The sequence below is a fragment of the Archocentrus centrarchus genome, chromosome 8 (assembly GCF_007364275.1).
Source record: "Archocentrus centrarchus isolate MPI-CPG fArcCen1 chromosome 8, fArcCen1, whole genome shotgun sequence".
Classification (NCBI taxonomy): Eukaryota; Metazoa; Chordata; class Actinopteri; order Cichliformes; family Cichlidae; genus Archocentrus; species Archocentrus centrarchus.
The window spans coordinates 30,183,041-30,202,333 of NC_044353.1; the positions used below are offsets into that span (position 1 = coordinate 30,183,041).

At 42.1% G+C, this 19,293-nt stretch overlaps 2 protein-coding genes and 2 non-coding genes across 7 annotated transcripts; all 4 read left to right on the forward strand.

Moving 5' to 3' along the window:
- The first annotated feature begins 18 nt into the window (after positions 1–18).
- Positions 19–9,306, forward strand: slc25a39 (solute carrier family 25 member 39). 3 transcript variants are annotated; one of them, XM_030735127.1, is made up of 12 exons: positions 21–283; positions 2,312–2,417; positions 2,531–2,590; positions 2,734–2,784; positions 3,193–3,302; positions 3,400–3,467; positions 4,346–4,470; positions 4,561–4,734; positions 6,747–6,856; positions 7,780–7,861; positions 7,942–8,022; positions 8,107–9,306. In XM_030735127.1, exons 2-12 carry the CDS (start codon positions 2,321–2,323, stop codon positions 8,223–8,225), a joined length of 1,077 nt encoding a protein of 358 aa, XP_030590987.1. In that variant the 5' UTR covers positions 21–283; positions 2,312–2,320; the 3' UTR covers positions 8,226–9,306. The 3 variants fall into 3 exon arrangements, with proteins under 3 accessions (XP_030590989.1, XP_030590987.1, XP_030590988.1); XM_030735128.1 differs by lacking the exon at positions 21–283 and adding an exon at positions 310–860; XM_030735129.1 differs by lacking the exon at positions 2,734–2,784 and having other exon boundaries at positions 19–283.
- Positions 9,307–10,734: 1,428 nt separating this feature from the next.
- Positions 10,735–15,833, forward strand: rpl3 (ribosomal protein L3). Of its 2 annotated transcripts, none has more exons than XR_004020284.1 (9): positions 10,735–10,865; positions 11,387–11,579; positions 12,500–12,668; positions 13,018–13,153; positions 13,362–13,548; positions 13,631–13,893; positions 13,979–14,074; positions 14,281–14,494; positions 15,237–15,388. XR_004020284.1 is itself a non-coding variant. In XM_030735961.1 (9 exons), exons 1-9 carry the CDS (start codon positions 10,863–10,865, stop codon positions 15,743–15,745), a joined length of 1,212 nt encoding a protein of 403 aa, XP_030591821.1. In that variant the 5' UTR covers positions 10,735–10,862; the 3' UTR covers positions 15,746–15,833. The 2 variants fall into 2 exon arrangements, 1 of the variants encoding a protein (XP_030591821.1); XM_030735961.1 differs by lacking the exon at positions 15,237–15,388 and adding an exon at positions 15,701–15,833 and having other exon boundaries at positions 14,281–14,400.
- On the forward strand, positions 13,195–13,286 carry LOC115785315 (small nucleolar RNA U83B). The gene has a single exon (XR_004020351.1). It is a non-coding gene; the product is annotated as a small nucleolar RNA U83B (small nucleolar RNA).
- LOC115785313 (small nucleolar RNA SNORA54) lies at positions 15,499–15,631 on the forward strand. Its single transcript, XR_004020349.1, has one exon. It is a non-coding gene; the product is annotated as a small nucleolar RNA SNORA54 (small nucleolar RNA).
- Positions 15,834–19,293: the final 3,460 nt, after the last annotated feature.

A 19,293-nucleotide genomic window follows, 5' to 3' on the forward strand; every position in this document is an offset into this window, starting at 1 on the left:
CCAAGCGGATCCATGTTCCCCTGATCTACAAACCATGCGCGCAGGCCTCCTGCGGTTATGATACGCCCATGGCTGCGCGTTCATGATTATCACGTCGCTGTACGTGCGCATTTTGTACTCTGTATCTCTAAAACGAGCTAGCCTGACTCCATTAAGATGTTTACGGGTTATCCGCTGTGGAGCGCCCGAATAATAAGACGAAGCACGGCAGATTGGCGTAGCTCTTAACTGACATGGGTGAAGACACCTGTGTTTCCCAGCGACGCTGACAGCTAACGTGTTGGTGAGAAACGTCGCTTGTAAACAGCTAGCTAGCTCGCTGCTACTCAGATAATGTGCACTGAAAACGCAGGTGGCTGACAGCGCATTTCAGAGAGGGTTTCTTCAGTGAATGTGATAAAATTCAATCATCATTGAAGCTAGCTGTTCCTCCTCTTATCAAACGGCGCTTTAGATTATTTAGTGTTGTCACAGATAAAGTCAGCTAACAAAATGAGGAAAAGAACACAGTGTACCAGCACTGGATGTCATGCTGCAGCCGTTGTGTTTTGCAGAGTTTTTGCAGTGAGGCATCTAATCTGCAGTTTGTAACATTAATGTAACATCTTGTCAGCATATGTGAAACATTTATCTGGACTCAGACGTGACAGTTCTCCATGCAGTGTTATATAATTGAGATTAAAGAGGGAGAGAGCTTCTCATGTAAACACAGGAGGTGAGCTGCATGTCTGTTGTGGGCACTCAGTGGAAGGACACTTCACCAGGCAAAGAAGCTTATTGGGTAGACTAACCATGAGGGCTATTCCTGTCAGTCTAAACTCTAATAAACTCCCGGAATAGGACCAGCCAGGGAAGCAAAGGTCAGCCACACAGTAAGGAAGTTTTCACAATGCAATGCAGGTTTTCTTTAATGCTATTTTCTACTTAGTTGTGCATGCCTGCGACGCACTCCCTCAGGAGTGGGCAAGAAGGGCAGGCATGTGTGTTACAGATAAGCTATCAAAATGTTTTAACAACTCCACCTAGACTCACCCTCCCCGATGAAGCTCTTTTTTGCAACTAAGTTTGTGTTTTAGTGACACTAATTTGGAGGCTCACGAGCATGAGCATCTAACCGGGCACTGACCCATCTGCAAACTCAGTGTATGGTTACTGATCCTCCGACACCCCTTCCTTACAGTTTTACATAACAAGGAGATAGTGAGGAGTGGAACAGCTCTGTGAAGCTTAGTTAATGTACCATTGTATTATGTCAGGTTATGTCCTCACACACAAGCGTTACTGTAGTTTTGAATTTTGCATTTGGGTTTACTTAGTAAACTTTTCGACTTTTAGTTCTAGTTTATTTTATGCAATGTTTTTCCTTCTGATTAAGTGTACTCAGTAGGGTAAGAGCTAAGAAGTTCAAGATTCAAGTATTACAGTCTAAATAGAGCACTTTTGATTCTGGAATAAAACAACAACAGGTTAGATGTCAACTATTAAATTAATCTCAAGCTGTTTTTGATAATTGATCAGTTTGAGTACATTTTTAATATGGATCAGTTTTCAGCCTTTTTTATAGCCAAAACAACTAATGGATTATTTGAGGAAAATAAAGATGTATTGACAGTGAAAATTAGTTGTATCCCGGATTGACTCAGTAAACTCAGTGTTGCAGTTTTGACCAAATTAACAAAGGCTACAGGTGAAGGCACTTGTTGTAGGTTTTTATTTTTTGTTTTAGTTGGTTTTGTGAGTTCAGTTGTATTTTCCTCATTTTTAGTCTAGTTTTTATCTTTGCTACCAAGAATACAGATTTTAGTTTAGGTGAGTGTAATGAGCTCTAGCCTCACTTTGTAGTTTTGGTTCTAAAATCCTGCTTCAGCTTTTTAAGATCCCTGAAATTGAGACTTTTGGTAACACTAATGTTAATGCAACTGAGGGATTTTTACTTTAGTCTGGACCTGATTTCAAGCTTAACAGTCCAGAAAATGAAGCTAAAATATAAAGCTAACATCATCTGTCTTGTGTGGCTGCCTCTTTCTTTTTTGTTATGCTTTTTCTGGCGTTTGATAATACCTACCCCTGTAATATCAGTAACTGTTCAGCCCAATTGGTGGTCCATCCAGTCTACGCCGAGTACACGTGAATGAGAAATGTGATGAGTTTACAGGCGTGTTAGTATGGATGGATATTATTTTTAAACTGCTACTAATAAATTTCTTCTGGCCAGAGAGAATTTTTATTTTAAATAAAGTTTTAAGCTTAAATTGTATTAATGTGGTTGACTCCTCACTGTAACATGCTGTTTCTTTTGGTCTTTTGACAGGTGGGCAGAATGGGCGAGCGGGGTGTCAGCAGCCCTGTGGCTACCATCTCTCCAGTGCAGCAGATGCTGGCCTCTGGCACTGGAGCCCTCCTCACATCTCTGTTTGGTGAGAAAGAGCCAAAGAATTGGAGCTGAGACCAGTGTATTAGCACTGGCATCTGATTGGCCAGTGTGGCTCTTGTGTTGTTCTGATAACTGAATTCATTTTTGTGTTTACAGTCACACCACTGGATGTTGTGAAGATCAGGCTGCAGGCTCAGCAGACACCATTCCACCAAGGTAGGATTTTTTGTTTTGTTTTTTCCTGCGGTTTTAAATTGAACAAGTAGTGGAACACGGAGTTTACTTTTAACACATTTTACCTTGATGCATTGCTTTTAACGCTAACCCCACTAAACCTGCACTCTGTGTGTGCTCTGTAGCTTCAGGGTCTTTATCTGCTCCGTGGGATGGTGTCTCACGCCGTTCCAAGTGTGAGTATTTGACCCCGCTGTCACTAACGTCCGGTTGGATGTAGCTTAGCGCACCAGGCCTCGGGCTTTAATAGCAAATATCGACTGGAAGTGAAAATAGAAAGCTGCCTTTGCAAATAAATTCACATGATTTCTGCCCCTTTTTAGACTTTATTTGAACGTTTTCTCAGTAATCAGCTCTAAATAAACAAGCAGAGTAAATAGCAGCAAGGACGGCCTCATGTTATCTAACAAGTGGCTCTATGGTCATTGCCCATGCCTGTATTATTAATGACCTTTTTCTTCTTTGTGAAGGTTTGCGTGACTCAATTTAGGAAACACTTGCAGCTTCATGTTAATTAGTTTAATTAGTTGATTATTTGAGTGCTGTTTTCTCTTCCTCTGACTGCCTCGTGTTCTCCCTCACAGGGAAGTGTTTCCTGTATTGTAATGGGCTGATGGATCACATCTATGTTTGTCAGAATGGAACCAGTTGCACCAGCTGGTACAAAAAGCCCACACATTTCAGCGGGACTCTTGTGAGTATTTGTGCATCAGCAGCTTTACTTTTGCCTTTGCTGTTTACCTATAAAATGAAATAAGATGTCTGTTTTTGTTTGTTTGTTTGTGCCATAGGATGCTTTTGTGAAAATCACTCGCCATGAAGGACTCCGGTCTTTGTGGAGTGGGCTACCACCAACTCTGTGAGTGACCTCTAGAAACACTTGTAAAATAGATGAACTGAAGTAAGCAGACCTGAGTTATAGAATAGCCAGGGATTATTAAAGAGTGAAGCATTCAGAGGATTAAATATTTCCTTAGATGTTGCCTTTTTTTTTAATCTAGAAAACAACAGTTAGACTCATTCAAATCTTTAAGAATTAGTTCTGCTCTAAAGGGTAAGCCACTGCTGCAATGTCTTGACTGGGAGGTGAACCAATTTATTTTTTTTTTTTCCAAACAACCCTGCAGTTAGGGACATTGCCGCATAATCTCAACAAAACAATCCAGCTCTTAGCTGGTTAGAGCTTAGTTTTGTGTTCTGTCATACAGCCACCCTGCCTGTACTTCCTGTTTGTTTCCATCATCACAAATGAAAGCAAGAGGCCTAGTTTTTTTTATAGTATACAAAAATAAATCCTCATAGATTTCATCAACATGCCATTACAAAATATTCAAAAAATCTAAAAGATAATGAAATTGCCTACATTTGATTTCTCTGCAAGCTTTACTGCTTTTACAGGATTGCACTGAATGAAGTATCAGTGAGTTTTACAGAAGAGGGAACAGACACTGATCAGCTTGGAGAACCTGGAGGTTGGACTAATCAGAGTGATGATGGCATAAATGAGGATGAGGAGAGAGGCAGTGTGGGAAAGCAGAAGAAATGAAAAAAACGAACACAGCAGAACTAGCCAGAACACAGATCTTCATTATAGTACTGCATATATCTGAAGTCTGAGACATCAGCCTCACTCTAGTAACAAATTTGCATATTATTTGATATGAAAACTTTCCATTGATATGGCCCATAATATATAGCACTTCTGTGTGTGAAACCTTTGTTCTTTTATGTTAACAGGGTTATGGCAGTACCTGCTACTGTCATTTACTTCACCTGCTACGACCAGCTCCGGGACTTCTTGAGATTCGGTGTGGGTCTTCAAGGGAGCCACGTCCCTCTGGTTGCTGGGGGTCTTGCCAGATGTAAGTGCATGAAAGAATTCCTACACTTAAGTTCCATCTGTGCTGTGCTAACAGTCCTCTTTAAGTGAAACGTGTGTGTCTGTGTTGCAGTGGGGGCTGTGACAGTGATCAGCCCTCTGGAGCTGGTCAGGACCAAGATGCAGTCCTGTCAGCTGTCCTACAGCGAGCTGCAGACATGTATCCGCTCTGCTGTGGCCCAGGATGGACTGCTGTCTCTCTGGAGGGGCTGGGGACCCACCGTTCTCAGAGATGTGCCCTTTTCAGGTGAGAGCTCATCGTGTTGATTAAACTTATGGTGAAAAAAATGTGTCCAAAACTTGTCTAACCACTCCTGCTGCATATTTCACTCATACTTTTATTTAATACCTTCCATATGTTCTAAACAGTCTTCTTTTTATTAAAACATGACTTTTCCATGGTGTGTTGTCATCCTTGAAACTCTTCTAGAATCCTCCTAATCATACTGTTAAAAATCCAAGCATATGGATGAACAATGAAGGAACAGCTTCAGGTCATTTTCTATGCCATAAAATTACCCATTTCAGTCAAACTCCATGGAGGTTTTGCATACTGTGTGTTATGTACAGAGTGTTGCACATGGCTTGTATCACAAAAGAAAAGGTTTGTGAGAGAAGTGCCATGCCTTTATTTTTACTCCTCAGTGCCATAAATAACAAATTTGCTTCAAGGATGTGATGAGCGAGAAGTGCTTTTATCCTTAAACTAGGGGTGTGCAATATATATCGTCTATGATAATATCATAATTGCCGTGTTGACACTGTGCAAGGTGACGTTATGGAGTATGCTAATGAGGAAAAAACAACAATCAAAACCCTCAGCTCCTCGCGTTCACTACTTTATGCTTTAGTATAGGCTGCTGCGCGTGCGCGTTGAGAGTGCCCGTACTGTGCGCTAGCATAGCTGCCTAAACAACACACCTAAAGCTGGAAATGAGTGAACACACTGCGCCATGAGGAAGAAATTCAGACATCGCCAGCCTCGCAGTCTACCGCCTTAATTCCTAGGCGAGGAGGTGATGTGCAGTTTGTAAACTTTGTAAGAAAGCGGATAGCTTGACAACTAACCTGTTCTATCATCGAGTATGAGGAATATGAAAAGTTTCGGGATCCTGCTGTCCAAGACAAACCTAAATCAGCTATGGTATCTGGCAAAACACACTCAGCAAACCTTATCCCCCCCCCCCCGTGACTCTGACCAGCAGGATAAAGAGGAAGATGATGGATGGATGTTAATATCCTTTAAGTTAAAGTAGGTATGTTACAATCGCTGCGTCATATCCTAACAACGTTCTCGGAGCTCACCTGTTGGGAGCCTCGGATAATACGCTGAAGTGGTCTTGCAAAAAGTTGGTTGCTGATCAGTGTAGTTTCTGTTTTGCTATAATGTAGTGGGAATCCCCTTGGACAGCCTCTTTTTTTTTCCCTCTTTTTTGATATTTTTAATTTTTTTTTCCCCCATTCTGTCAAGTCTTCTGTATTGTGTGATTACATTTGAAAAACTCACTGAAGTTTTTTTCTATTTGCATTTGTCATGCCCAGGACATGCTTGAAAAACAGATTTTAATCTCAGTGTGGTTTTCCTGGTTAAATAAAGGTTAAATAAAATAAGTTAAAGTGTCAAAAACACTGATTTAAGTCTTATATTTTACCAGCTTGCACTTCTTGTACGAACACATTTTTAAATAATGCAAAATATCGTTTATTTTCGTTATCAAAAAAATTACAGAAAATATCGAGATATTATTTTTTGTCAATATCGCACACCCCTACCTTAAACCCTTGATTTAGTCAAGAAGAGTCTTCCATAAAGGCCTCTAATCATTTCCACCTTGGAAATCTTCTTCCTCCTATAGAGGCCCGCTGGTACCAAAATGGGTGTAGCATTGTTGTGCTCCATTTTTGCTGCATCAAATTTGAGTTGCAGATCAGATTTTGTGTGTGTGTTTATTGACCCTAAGGCTTACATTTCCACTTCATTTAAGTTTCAAAAAGGAGGAAATAAAAACATCCATTTTTGCTGCTCTTTGACCTGGTAACTGGGAGAGAACTATTGACTTTCATAAATCTCCAGTGCAGTGTGTCGCTGATCTGTAGAGGCCTGAGTTGTTCCTTTTGGGCTTGCAATTGGGGAGCTGCGAGTGTTTAATTTCAGAGAATCTGTAAATGTACCGTAAAATGGAAGAATCCACAGAAGGGCAGCTGAAAAAGACAGTAGTTTGACTCAAAGTAACAAATGACCAATCTCTGTGTTTGCAGCTTTGTACTGGTTTAACTATGAAATGGTGAAGGCCCAGCTCTGTGAACAGTCTGGAGTTCCACAGGCCAACTTCTCCATCAGCTTCACAGCAGGAGCTGTCTCTGGAGCTGTGAGTACTCAGCACTTATGTTAACACACACCTGCTCTTTGTTACGGCTGTTAAGCATGTTAAGTGCCAGGATACCTGATACCTGTCCTGATAACAAAATAACAGGATCAGTTTCTGCTTTTAAATTATCAAGCGATAATAAATAAAAACTAATGTGCAGCTAAAGGAAACAATGTTTCATTTGACTCGCAAGCTACAATAACTAATTTAACAGAATGACTTTATAACATTAAAGTTCCTGACACCAAATTCCGAGCGATGAGTGCTTTGGATAGGTTGAGAGAATCAGGCCGAAGTTGGTCACACATTCAAACTGTGATATTTCTTGAGCAATAATTACTCAACTTCTGAGAAATAATTATCATTCAGGTGCAGATAACATCTAAGAGTCTCAGCATGGCCTGCAATGCATGAAAAAAGGAACTACTGTGTTTTTCAGTCACAGTTGAATTCAGTGTAAGATACACTAATGTCTGCAATACTGCATTGTATGTTAAACTTTTACATTTTCCCATTATGGGTGGTGTGAAGATATGTAACCACCACCTTACTAATATTAAAAAAAACAAAACACAAAAAAAACAGCTATTTCAGTCAAAGTAAAATAGACATGCAGAGGCTTTCTTACTCTCCACAGCTTCGTTCATGGACTGATCTGTGCAGAAATTTCACAAAAAAATCTGAAACACTGCAAAGCAAAATGTAAAAAAAAAAAGTAACTTCACTGCCTGTGAAACACTGGTGGCATGCATGCATCTAACTAGTTGATGCACCCTTTAGGAATTCCCGGCAGTCATTTTGGGATGACTCTTAGTGTTTAGAAGACAAATGAACTTTTCCTGTGTGGCCCTGAACTAAAGTGGCACTCAGTCATCATACATGTAGTCCAGTTTCTGACTCTTCATGTCCGTCATTATGTTCAGATCGCTGCAATCCTGACGCTGCCCTTTGACGTAGTAAAAACTCGGAGACAGATCCAGCTGGGAGAGATGGACACTTCAGGAGGTCTGTGCATAACATGTGTTCATGATGTAGGCCGTTCTATTGTGACATTTGCTTACTCGTCATCTTCTTGTACCTTCTAGTTTCCTTAAAGAAAACCTCATCCACCTGGCACATTATGAAGGAAATATGGGCTGAGTTGGGCTACAGGGGCCTTTTTGCGGGTACACATTTATGCTATCTTATGCCAACTAAAATTTACTTTTGTTTGCTTCGCATAAATATAACAACATGTTTATTTTCCTAAGGTTTCATGCCCAGGGTGATCAAAGTTGCCCCAGCCTGTGCTGTTATGATAAGCAGCTATGAGTTTGGAAAGGCCTTCTTCCAAAAGATGAACCTTGATCGAGAGCAGCTGGCATTGTGAAGGCTGTGGGTGTGCTGCAGTTTGTTTGTCACAGCAGAACATGCAGAGACTGAATGAGGACAGGCCTGAGGATTCAGGCTATCTGCAGGGATCTCTTTACCCCAAATCCAGCCCCCTCATCTCACACTTTCATCCCTGGACACAATAATTAGCCTGAATCCCAGGCAGAGATTCACTGGGACCACAGACTTTGTGTGCTTATTGAAGTAAAGTTTAGAAACTTTGTTTAGTGCTAATGTAAAGCAACTTGTACCAAATTATTGTACTCTTTTTGTATTCTCATTTTCCAATGAAAAAGAGGAAATGGGGAGTAAATCTGAATGGAGACCCTGAACCCACACACCTGCTGTCCAGGTCAGTGGTGGGAAACCATTGTAAAGGCTGCATCCTTATCAGGAAAATGTTCGTTTTGCATCACCTGACAAACTGCATGGCATGTCCAGACCTGTTCATTACAGAGATCCTATCAGAGTAAAGCATGACAATTTTGACATTTATCTGCTGTGTAGATGATTAAATAAATATGGTTTGTATGCTGGATAGATCAAGAGTACTTTGAGTGCTGTGAAATGAAATCACAAAGATCAGCTACAGGTTATTTTGTTGCTGGAATTCAAGAAAGCCATACTGTGAGTTTTTTTGAAAATAACTAAATTAGTTTGGCTAAATTGAAGTAAGCCTTATTGGAATAAATGGTATGATTATTCCAGTTATGACATAATTTTCTTTGAAAACCACTTCAGCAAATTTTCTGAAAATCACACAGATATCTCCAAGAAATTTGGGGAGACTTGCAACAAAAAGCAATAACAAAAAGGAGAAAAGCTCCTCAGGTCATGAAGTGTTTTAACTTGTTATCCGCAATGAACAAAAGATCAAAACTTGACAGGACACTGGGTTGCGAAACAAAATCTTACTGCCTTAAATTGAAAGGTAATGTAAATGTGTGTCCTTTGTGTGCTTTTTTTTTGTATGAGTGAAGTAGTATGAAATGTTAAGACAGCTGATCTTTGACCTATTTCCTATGGTGTAGTATTGTAAATGACCACTATTGTTTAATAAAACTCATTTGTACTAGTTACATCGGCACACTGGTATTTATTACTCAATGAGCGCACATTCTGATATGGGATAATATACAGAAATCATAATCTGTTTGAATCAGCAAACAGAAGGAATTAAATCTTCTTTAGGCTGCTCCCTTTAGGGGTCACCATAGTGGACCTTCTACCCCGATCTCTGCCTGTCTCTAACATCCTCCTCTACTACATCCATGAATCTTCTGTGGTCTTCCTTAGCTCCAAATTGTTAGCCTCATAGCATAATGGCCTAAGTCATATTTTGGCCAAATTGAGATCTATCTAAATGAATCTACAGTGTTAGCAAAGTACTATTAGGCAGGTATCTCAATTTGGCCAAAATATGACTTAGGCCATTATCCTGTGAGGCTAACGATATTCAACATCCTTTGTCCAGTATATCCACTACCCTCCTTTGCACATGTCTAAACCATCTCAACTTTGCCTCTAACTTTGTCTCCAAAATGCACAACCTGAGCTCTCACTCTGATTAACTCATTTCTAATCAGTCTGTTCACTCATTGAAAATCTGATCTTCATCCCAGCCTCCTGTCTTTTTGTTAGTGCCACCAAACCATACATCATAGCAGGTCTCATTACCATTGTTTACCTTCACTTTCACCCTTGCTGCTATTCTTTTGTCACAAATCACCCCTGACACTCGTTTCCACCCACACCACCCTTCCCACACTCTTCTTCACCTCTCTCATGCACTGTCTGTTGATTGACCCAAGGCATTTAAACCCATCTACCGTCAACTGCCTCTGTATTCTGTCTTGCTTCTTCTCACTTCCATTCCTCTTCTCTCCAGAGCATACCTCTACCTCTCCAGGCCCTCTTCCACCTGCTCCCTACTCTCACTACTGACCATAAAGCTGTCTGCAAACATCATACTCAAACATCATACCCCCACCTTGGACTAATCTGTTACTGCCACTGCCCACCTCACCACTGTCTCACTGTCCTCATATATGTCCTGCACCACCCTCACATACTTCTCTGCCACTCCTGACTTACTCATACTGTACCACAGTTCCTCTCTTGGCACCCTATCATATGATTTATTTAGATCCTTCTGCAGCTCCTTCTGACCTTCTCTATACTTGAAAAATATACTTCTTTATACTTTGAACATTGGTATCAGTACACGTCTCCATTCCTTAGGCATCGTCACATTTTCCAAGATGTGTCAAACAATCTGGTCAAAAAAGTCCACTGCCTTCCTAGACATCTTCATACTTCCACAGAAACAGTTATGGTCAGAATTTTCCATATACTATACTAGGATACACCAAACACCTTCTTAGCAGTTTCCGTCATCACTTAAGCATAAAAGATTATAATAAAAGATGTTTCATACTATCTATGAACATAATGCATCTATAATGCAAAAGCAAACAGCGGCATCTAGTGGTTGCTTATTTTACTACAGATGTTCGCTACCGACCAGGGGTGGAACTTCTTTGAGGAAACTCTCGCTGACTCCCGCGATATTTGCTTTGGTATATATTGACAGTTTGCCCGTCAGCGGGTCTCTTTCAACTGGATTGGAGACGAAATGGTAAGTTGTCCGTAAGTGATATCTGTACTTTGAGCGGCAATCCATTAGTTATCTGAAGCATCCAACACATTTTGCATGTTTAAGAAACTTAGATTGATTTTATAGTAGTTTTTATAAAGCTCTTAGATATATTTCAATGCTATCTTAGTGCCAAAAATAAGATTTCGAGATGCATGCTGAGCCATACCGGCAACTCAAGGTTCAAAATGGCTGATTTAAGTAGGCCGCTATCTTAGGTTTTGAAATACTTCTATTGCTAAATCACTACTTCAGTTTTAAGTAGTCTTGCATTCATAGCTTGTGGGCAATATGTATTTTTAGGCTAGGCTTGTTTCTATTCTGTTGCCTCAGTTTTGACAGTCGCAATGTGCTGAAGCTAAGCTAGCACGCCGCTAACGGGGTGGTAAATACGAGGATCCAACGATTTTACGTTTAAAAAAAAAAAATTATTAGGAACCGTGTATGCAACAATCAGAGAATGTCTGTGACACACTAGATTAAATCTTGTTTTTCCTTGGCAGTCCCACCGTAAGTTTTCGGCTCCGCGACACGGATCCCTGGGCTTCCTGCCCCGCAAGAGGAGCCGTCGTCACCGCGGTAAGGTCAAGAGCTTCCCCAAGGATGACCCCAGCAAGCCCGTCCATCTTACTGCCTTCCTGGGCTATAAGGCCGGCATGACTCACATCGTCCGTGAGGTGGACAGACCTGGCTCAAGTGAGTGCAACTAGTCAAACATAATACAGCAAAACTGGTGGACTTAAAAACAAGCTATGTTAAGGTTAGTGATCAGACCTTTTTCACAGCAGCTGCTTCAGCTTATGTCTGCAGGATTGCAGTAATACACGATAATGCAGGTTGTCTTGCTTGGCCCTTGATGACTGTGGTACAGTTAATTTAAGCTATCCATTGTTAGACGAAATTTATTCTTGCTTTTCTAGCTACAGTGTTTAAGTGGCTGCACAGGTTTTCAGTGGGTTTTTACATTGTAATTAAAAATCTAGAATAAATGCTTTTTATTTTCTGGAATTTTGAAGACGTGGGGGGAAGAAAATGACCATTGACAGTGCCATTAATGGCTGAGCAAGCACTGCTTATTCAGCAGTGTCTCTGTAGAAATGTGCATGCTTTTATTCATGAATAAAGGAAATATAATTGAGGGATATGGATAAATATAAAATGACTAATTCTGGTCATATAATGTGATACAATAGCTAAGTTTATGATGTAAGGTGTGTTTCAAAGAATCATAAAATGGAAAACTTAAGTTAAAATGAAAACCACAAAATTTGTCTGACCAGTGGCCCCAAATCCAGCTTCTCACTTTGCCAAACAATCAAAAACTGTTCCAGAGAATATTTAACAGTTGAAGAGCACAACTTAATTTTTTTTTTTTGGGCCTTCATTCTCATTGGATTTTTGATTTTGTGGAAAGGTGCAAGAGCCATGTCTGCAGTGAAAAAGGTCTAGCTTTAGTTATGGTGCTCTGCCTGTGATGAGACCCTCGACGGGCGGACAGAATGGGTTTACAGCCCCTTGCTGAATGTCGAGTACTGAGTGCAGTCTCTAAAAAGTGTGACTAACGAAAAGTTCGAATTATTGAGTTAAGTTTAATTTTTTTTTTCCTTCTCATGCAGAGGTGAACAAGAAGGAAGTGGTTGAGGCAGTGACCATTGTGGAGACGCCTCCCATGATTGTGGTCGGCGTTGTTGGTTACGTCAACACCCCCCGTGGTCTGCGGTCCTTCAAGACTGTCTTCGCTGAGCACATGAGTGACGAGTGTAAGCGTCGCTTTTACAAGAATTGGTGAGTTAAGACAAACTGAAACACATCTGATTGTAATGAAAGTGTTTTGAAGCGGATGTTAGTAGCTGGTGGAAATCTGAGGTGCTGTTTTCACTGAGCAAGCCTAACATCACGGTGGCCCCCCGTGGCAGCTCCGCTCAGGTGCAATGTGCCCTGATGAGCGCCGGGCTCCTCTGGCCAGTGGAAAGTGCTTCTTAGAAACTGTGCCATGAGCCGAAATCCTCACTAGCTGATATAGCCCTCCTATCTAAATGGAGGGAGGGCAAGCAGCTATGCACTGTGTTCTTCCGCTGGCCTCTGTGGGGCTATGAAGGACCTGTGCCAACCTATACATTCTTCATGCTCTCAGGTACAAGTCCAAGAAGAAGGCTTTCACCAAATACTGCAAGAAATGGCAGGATGAGGAGGGCAAGAAGCAGCTGGAGAAAGACTTTGCTGCCATGAAAAAATACTGCCAGGTCATCCGTGTCATTTGCCACACACAGGTTGGTTTGTTTCCTTGATTATTCTGTTCATTTTTCTGAATGTCTGTCAGTGATGAGACCACGGAACTCGCGTCAGGCATGGCGCCCGAAATTTATGAGGATATTTTCCATGCTGCCTTCCTTCTGAGACTACACAGCTTAAATTATCCTTGGGCATTTGACCATCATTGTGCACATTTTCTGTCCTGACTTGAGTTTTTCTTTGCAGATGCGTCTGCTGCCACTGAGGCAGAAGAAGGCTCACCTCATGGAAGTGCAGCTGAATGGAGGCACCATCTCTGATAAGGTGGACTGGGCCCGTGAGAAGCTGGAGCAGGCTGTGTTAGTAAACGCAGTTTTCACCCAGGATGAGATGATTGATGTCATTGGCGTCACTAAGGGTCACGGATACAAGGGTAAGATCGTCAAACTTTTTCTCACAGCATCATCTATTTATCTAGATTTATCTAAACTCTAACCAAATGTCTCATCTCACAGGTGTCACCAGCCGTTGGCACACAAAGAAGCTTCCTCGCAAAACCCATCGTGGTCTGCGTAAGGTGGCCTGTATTGGTGCCTGGCATCCTGCCCGTGTGGCCTTCTCTGTGGCCCGTGCTGGTCAGAAGGGTTACCACCACCGCACAGAAATCAACAAGAAGATCTACAAGATTGGTCAGGGCTACCACCAGAAAGATGGAAAACTGGTGAAGAACAATGCCTCCACAGAGTACGATCTGTCCAACAAGAGCATCAACCCCATGGTAAGAAGCTTTGACACAGCGGCACTTGGTGTCTGTCAGTGCTCCGGCCTGAAAGGAGGTGCAATTGACTTTGTTTTACTTACAGGGTGGATTCGTCCATTACGGAGAAGTGAGGAATGACTTTGTCATGGTGAAGGGCTGTGTTGTGGGGACCAAGAAGAGAGTGCTGACTCTGCGCAAGGTGAGAATAAAGTGAAGTGGTTATCAACCTTTTTTTGTTTGGGTGAAGTTAAAAACCTGCAGGTCATGAGGTGCAGTGGTTTGGCTTGATGCGTGTGCTTTAAGTTGGGATATGAAAACCTTTTGAGAGGGTAGTCTTTTTAGGCTAAATGAATATACTGAGTTGACCCTTTAAACTTAAATTGAGTCTTTCTCTCCCCCGTCCAGTCTCTGCTGGTGCAGACGAGCCGTCGTGCTTTGGAGAAGATCGACCTCAAATTTATCGACACCACCTCCAAGTTCGGTCATGGTCGCTTCCAGACTGTGGAGGAAAAGAAGGCTTTCATGGTATGACTTTGTTCTGTGAGCTGTTTATTTTATTTAGTTTTTTTGTTCTGCAGTATTCACAATGAACATGAGATCCATGCATCTGTAATTTCAAGCTGTATAGCAGTGGTTCTCAAATAGTGGGGGGGCGCGGTGTGATACCTGGGGGGGCGCGTGTGACCCTGGGGAACAGGCTTTTTTTTGGGGGGCCGTACTAGTATAAAGTGTAATTGCGCATCCACTACAGTAGGCGGCAGTGGCGCTGTCATTGTTACTTCTGTCACGTTTGCGACAGTGCAACATTTTACGACTTACAAGACAACAGGTTTGCCTTGGTTAGCAGTGTTGAGTCAACAGAAAGCTCCGACTGCGTTCTGCCTATAGCCTCCGTTATTCAACATAACAACCCCCAACATGAAAAAGTTTTTAACAGGGATGAAAAGAAAAGCGGAGAGAGACAAAGATAATGAGATAAAAGAAAGTCACCCGAAAGCTAAGACGAGGAAATACGACGAAGCGTATTTAGCGCTTGGCTTCACTGTCACTACAGTTGGAGAAGAGGAAAGACCGGTGTGTTTGCTGTGTCTAGTTGGTCAAACATGTTTACAGTTTAAACAAGGATTTATTTATTTTTAATTTCAGGCAATGATGCACTTAAAATCTTTTCTGTTGCAGACTTAAAACACGATTTAATAAAGTTATTCTTTGTAAGTTTGACCATATGTCTTTCTTTTTTTCTTTAATGTTAATAAGGATAAAATGTTATGCAGAGATGGATAGTCACAGTGGGGAGTGGGGGGCGCGAATAGTTTTCTTCTTGCTAGGGGGGGCGTAACAGAAAATAATTGAGAAGCACTGCTGTATAGTAATGGTGGCTTGTGTCATATTACTTGGTTTTCAGGCCATCTTTTCTGCAACGTGTTTCTGCTAGTTTCAGATGGGATAAGCTGAGGACATGCCCAGTATAAGATGTATAATTATTTTGATCTGAATTATGCAATACTGGGGGAAAAAAAAAGTGGAGCTGGAAATGAGCCCAATAATTCCCCTTTAAAGACTGTGACCCCCAAAAATAAACGGCTCATAATGCTGCACACTTGTCATTAGTTTTGAGTTGTCCTGCACTGTTCGTAACCTGGTTCAGTCCTCAGTATGAACTCTGGGTTCCATTCCAGTGCCACAGTGAGCTCCAGTGAGGCAGGGGAGCAGTGCCTCTCTGTGCTGGCTCCCTGTTCACTCTCTGGGAACATGTGTGCTCTGAGCCAGCAGGAAGACTATTAAGCATTGGCATATGATTGATAGCTTTGTTTCTCTTTCACAGGGACCACTCAAGAAAGACCGCATTGCCAAGGAAGAGACTGCTTGAAGTCCTGGCCTACAAACGATGTCTCTGCTACACTGACGTTTACCATCTGCACTGTTCTGCAGAGTTTAATAAAAACAAAACAAATAAAGTTGTGTGGTGGGTTTTTTTAATATTTAAACCTGTGTGTCACCCTACTGGGCAGGTACTCAGCAAACTTCCAACTTTGTGTAACTTGAGCAAAGGTGAAGTAGCCTCTCTGAAAATCTTGTGAACATGATATGGTCAGTCACTAAGGCTCTCATGCACCCCTTTAAGCACTTAGACTTGAGTCCCCCCCCCCCCCCCCCCAATATGAATGCTCTCAAGTAGCTGAATAAAACAAAAGATGGAGAGGAATTGGCTAGTTTTATTTATTATACACTATTTAGAAAAGTTGACCATAAACATGAGATCTGTTCATTTTGGACAAAGGGTGAAAGTGATGGCTAAAGGTACACCACTCAAAAAAAATGAAAGGGGAAACCCCTCAATGGGAGTAAATGCTGGATATGTAAACAGATGGACTGAGTACTCCGTTAGGACTGCAAGGATGGCACAACATCAACCTACAGGAGGCTGAATTCAGACTGAAAAAGTGAAAAAATGATGCGGCAGGCTGGTCCATTTTGCCACAATTGCAGCAACTCAAAATGGTACTCTGCAGTTTATCAGGCACGGGTGCCATACAGTGTCTGGGCATGCTCCTAATGAGATGACGTATGGTGTCCTGAGAGTTCTCCTCGCAGGTGTAGACCAGGGCATCACTCAGCTCCTGGACAGTTAGGGGTGCAACCTGGTGGTGTCTGACAGAAACGTCCCAGAGAGCAAAGGAGCAGATACTGTTCCTGCTGATGGGATAATGACCTTCTATGGCCCCGTCCACCTCTCCTAGAGTAACTGCCCGTCTCCTGGAATGTCCTCCATGCTCTGTGCTGGGAGACACAGCAAACCTGGCAATGGAATGTATTGATGCATAAGGTATGGCCTCATGCTACTAGTAACACTGACCCTAGCCAAATGTAAAACTAGTGAAAAAATGTCTGGCCTCCACCTGTAAAACCATTACTGTTTTGTTTTTTTTTTGGGGGGGGGGTTGTCTCATTGTTGCTCCTCTAGTGCACCTGTTACTTTCATTAACACCAAAGCAGCTGAAACTGATTAACAAACCTCTTCTGCTTAACTGACCAGATCAATATCCCAGAAGTTTGACTTAATGCTGTACTCTGATTGAACAGGCAAAACAGGTTATGTCAGATAATTTAATTAAAAATGACATGTGAAAGTGGTTGAGACGTACAGTTCAGTGAGTAATTGAGTGAAGTCAGTCCTCATATGGCTACACTCACTGGCCACTTCATTAAGTACATGTTACTAAAAGTGAGTTGGACCTGCTTTAATTCATGACAGATTAAGCAAGAGAAATGAGATTTTGACTCTTACTGACATCACAGCTGATGCACATCCAAGATGCAAATCTACCATTGCACCACATCCCCAAGGTGCTCAATGGGATTGAGATCTGATGAGTGTGGAGGTCATTTGAATGCAGTGAACTCATCATCATGCTCAACAAACCGATTTGAGCTTCGTTACATGGGGTGTTATCCTGCTGAAAGCAGTCATCAGAAGATGGGTACACTGTAATCATAAAGAGATGGACATGGGCAGCAGCAATACTCAGGTAGGCTGTGGTGTTTAAATGATGCTCAGTTGGTACTAAGAGGCCCAAAGTGTGCCAAGAAAATAATACCATCACACCACCAGCAGCCTGAACCATTAAAACAAAGGCAGGATGGATCCATGCTTTCATGTTCTTACAGAAGTCTGACCCTACCATCTGAATTTTGCAGCAGAAATTGAGACTTTTCAGACCAGTCAGTGTTTTTCTAATCTATTGTCCGGTTTTGGTGAGCCTGTACAAATTGTAGCCTCAGGTTGTTCTTAGCTGACAGGAGTGGCACCCAGGGCAGTCTTCTGCTGCCGTAGCCATCTGTTTCAAGGTTCAACACATTGTGAATTCAGACATGCTCTTCTGCATACCTTTTGTATGTAACAAGGGGTTATTTGAGCTACTGTTGCCTTCCTATTAGCCTGAAGAAGTCTGGCCATTCTCCTCTGACCTCTGGCATCAATGAGGCATTTTCACCCACAGCTCTGCCGCTCACTGGATATTTTCTCTTTTTCAGACCATTCTCTGTAAACCCTAGAGATGGTTGTGTGGGAAAATAAATAAACTATACAGTCACTGACTTTAAGGTCACCACGCTAAGGTTCTGTGTGGGTGAGATGACTGTCTATGAAAATATATATATATGTATATATGTATATGTACACACACAAACACACACACATACATCACAGCACTGCAGGGAATGAGTGAATGTTCTGAGTTACATACAGTCTAATGTGCCCACTGGGCTTGTTAAGTGCGTCCCGTCTCTGCAGCGGAAAAGGTCGGTGTCAGCTGTGATGAGAGCAGCCACCTATGCAGAACTGATGGACAGCAAGACACTGAATTCCGCTAACATGGCATGTTTTAACTGGCTATATGTGTCCTTGAGCTGTAATGCTTGGATTCAGCTGACATCAGAACTTGAGCAGTCACTGCACAGTAATTAAGCCCCAACGTCATCCATTCCGACTCATCACTGCCAAAACTGAAAACACCTCTTCAGCAGGTAATGAGGAAGACCCTGAGAGGGCTCTACAGGCCATTTAGTTGCCCCGCAAAACACCTCTCTGAGACATCCCTGCATAATATTCAGCACTTTTAGCAAAAATGTGGATTTATTGTGAGGATTTTTCAAGGTCCCTCCCACCTCCTATTAACCTGCAAGCTGAGGGAGCTGACGGACAGTCGTTCTCTGTTGAGCTGCATTTCAAGAATTTGACATTTTCTCTACCAAAGCAGTTCCACAGCCTCCAAAGGACACTTGTGATGAAGTGTTTCTGCTGTACACGTAGACGCAGCGGGAGGATGAAGTGGGGTGAAGCCCTGTGTCACTGTGGCTAGAGGACAGTCATGGAGATGGGCCTGCTGTTACATAATCACCTCCAGGGGCTCTGACCCTTGCACTGCTGCAGCACAAGCAGAGCTGCAGATCAAAGCAGCTGCAGAGCTTGGCTTTACGTAAGCCCCCCAGCGCGCTAAATGTGACACTGAATGGGCCATCATTATGCCATTAATTGCTCCCACTGTCCCATTCAGATGAGTTTAGGTGTCCCAGCAGGCACTAACTTTATGACCTCGTGCATCTGCTCGAACAGCATCTCTGTGCACTTTTCATAAAGGTCTCCCCGCACCATTTCGCTCTATTAGTCCAGTCCTCCATCATCTCAAACGAGCTCTCTTCAGGAATTCAGAGAAGACACTGTAAAAATAGCAGATGTGCCTTTCTTGGCAGTAATAAACTCGATATTACGAACAGATCATCATTTCACTCTAACATGAGTTGTTTGTGAAGAGCCTGCAGTCATGGCTGACCCTCCTAAACCCCAGACTGAAGAAATCAGCATGTACTTGTTGTAGTTGTAGCTGACTGTGGTAATTTCATGTCACATTGTGCATA

Excerpts from the sequence above, each read along its gene's own strand:
- slc25a39 (XM_030735127.1), top strand. The coding sequence starts at position 2,321 with ATGGGCGAGCGGGGTGTCAGCAGCCCTGTGGCTACCATCTCTCCAGTG. Across the intron at positions 2,418-2,530 it reads CCTCCTCACATCTCTGTTTG|TCACACCACTGGATGTTGTG; the intron begins GTGAGAAAGAGC and ends TTGTGTTTACAG. Across the intron at positions 4,735-6,746 it reads CAGAGATGTGCCCTTTTCAG|CTTTGTACTGGTTTAACTAT; the intron begins GTGAGAGCTCAT and ends CTGTGTTTGCAG.
- rpl3 (XM_030735961.1), top strand. Across the intron at positions 14,075-14,280 it reads GAGTGCTGACTCTGCGCAAG|TCTCTGCTGGTGCAGACGAG; the intron begins GTGAGAATAAAG and ends TCCCCCGTCCAG. Across the intron at positions 14,401-15,700 it reads AGGAAAAGAAGGCTTTCATG|GGACCACTCAAGAAAGACCG; the intron begins GTATGACTTTGT and ends TCTCTTTCACAG.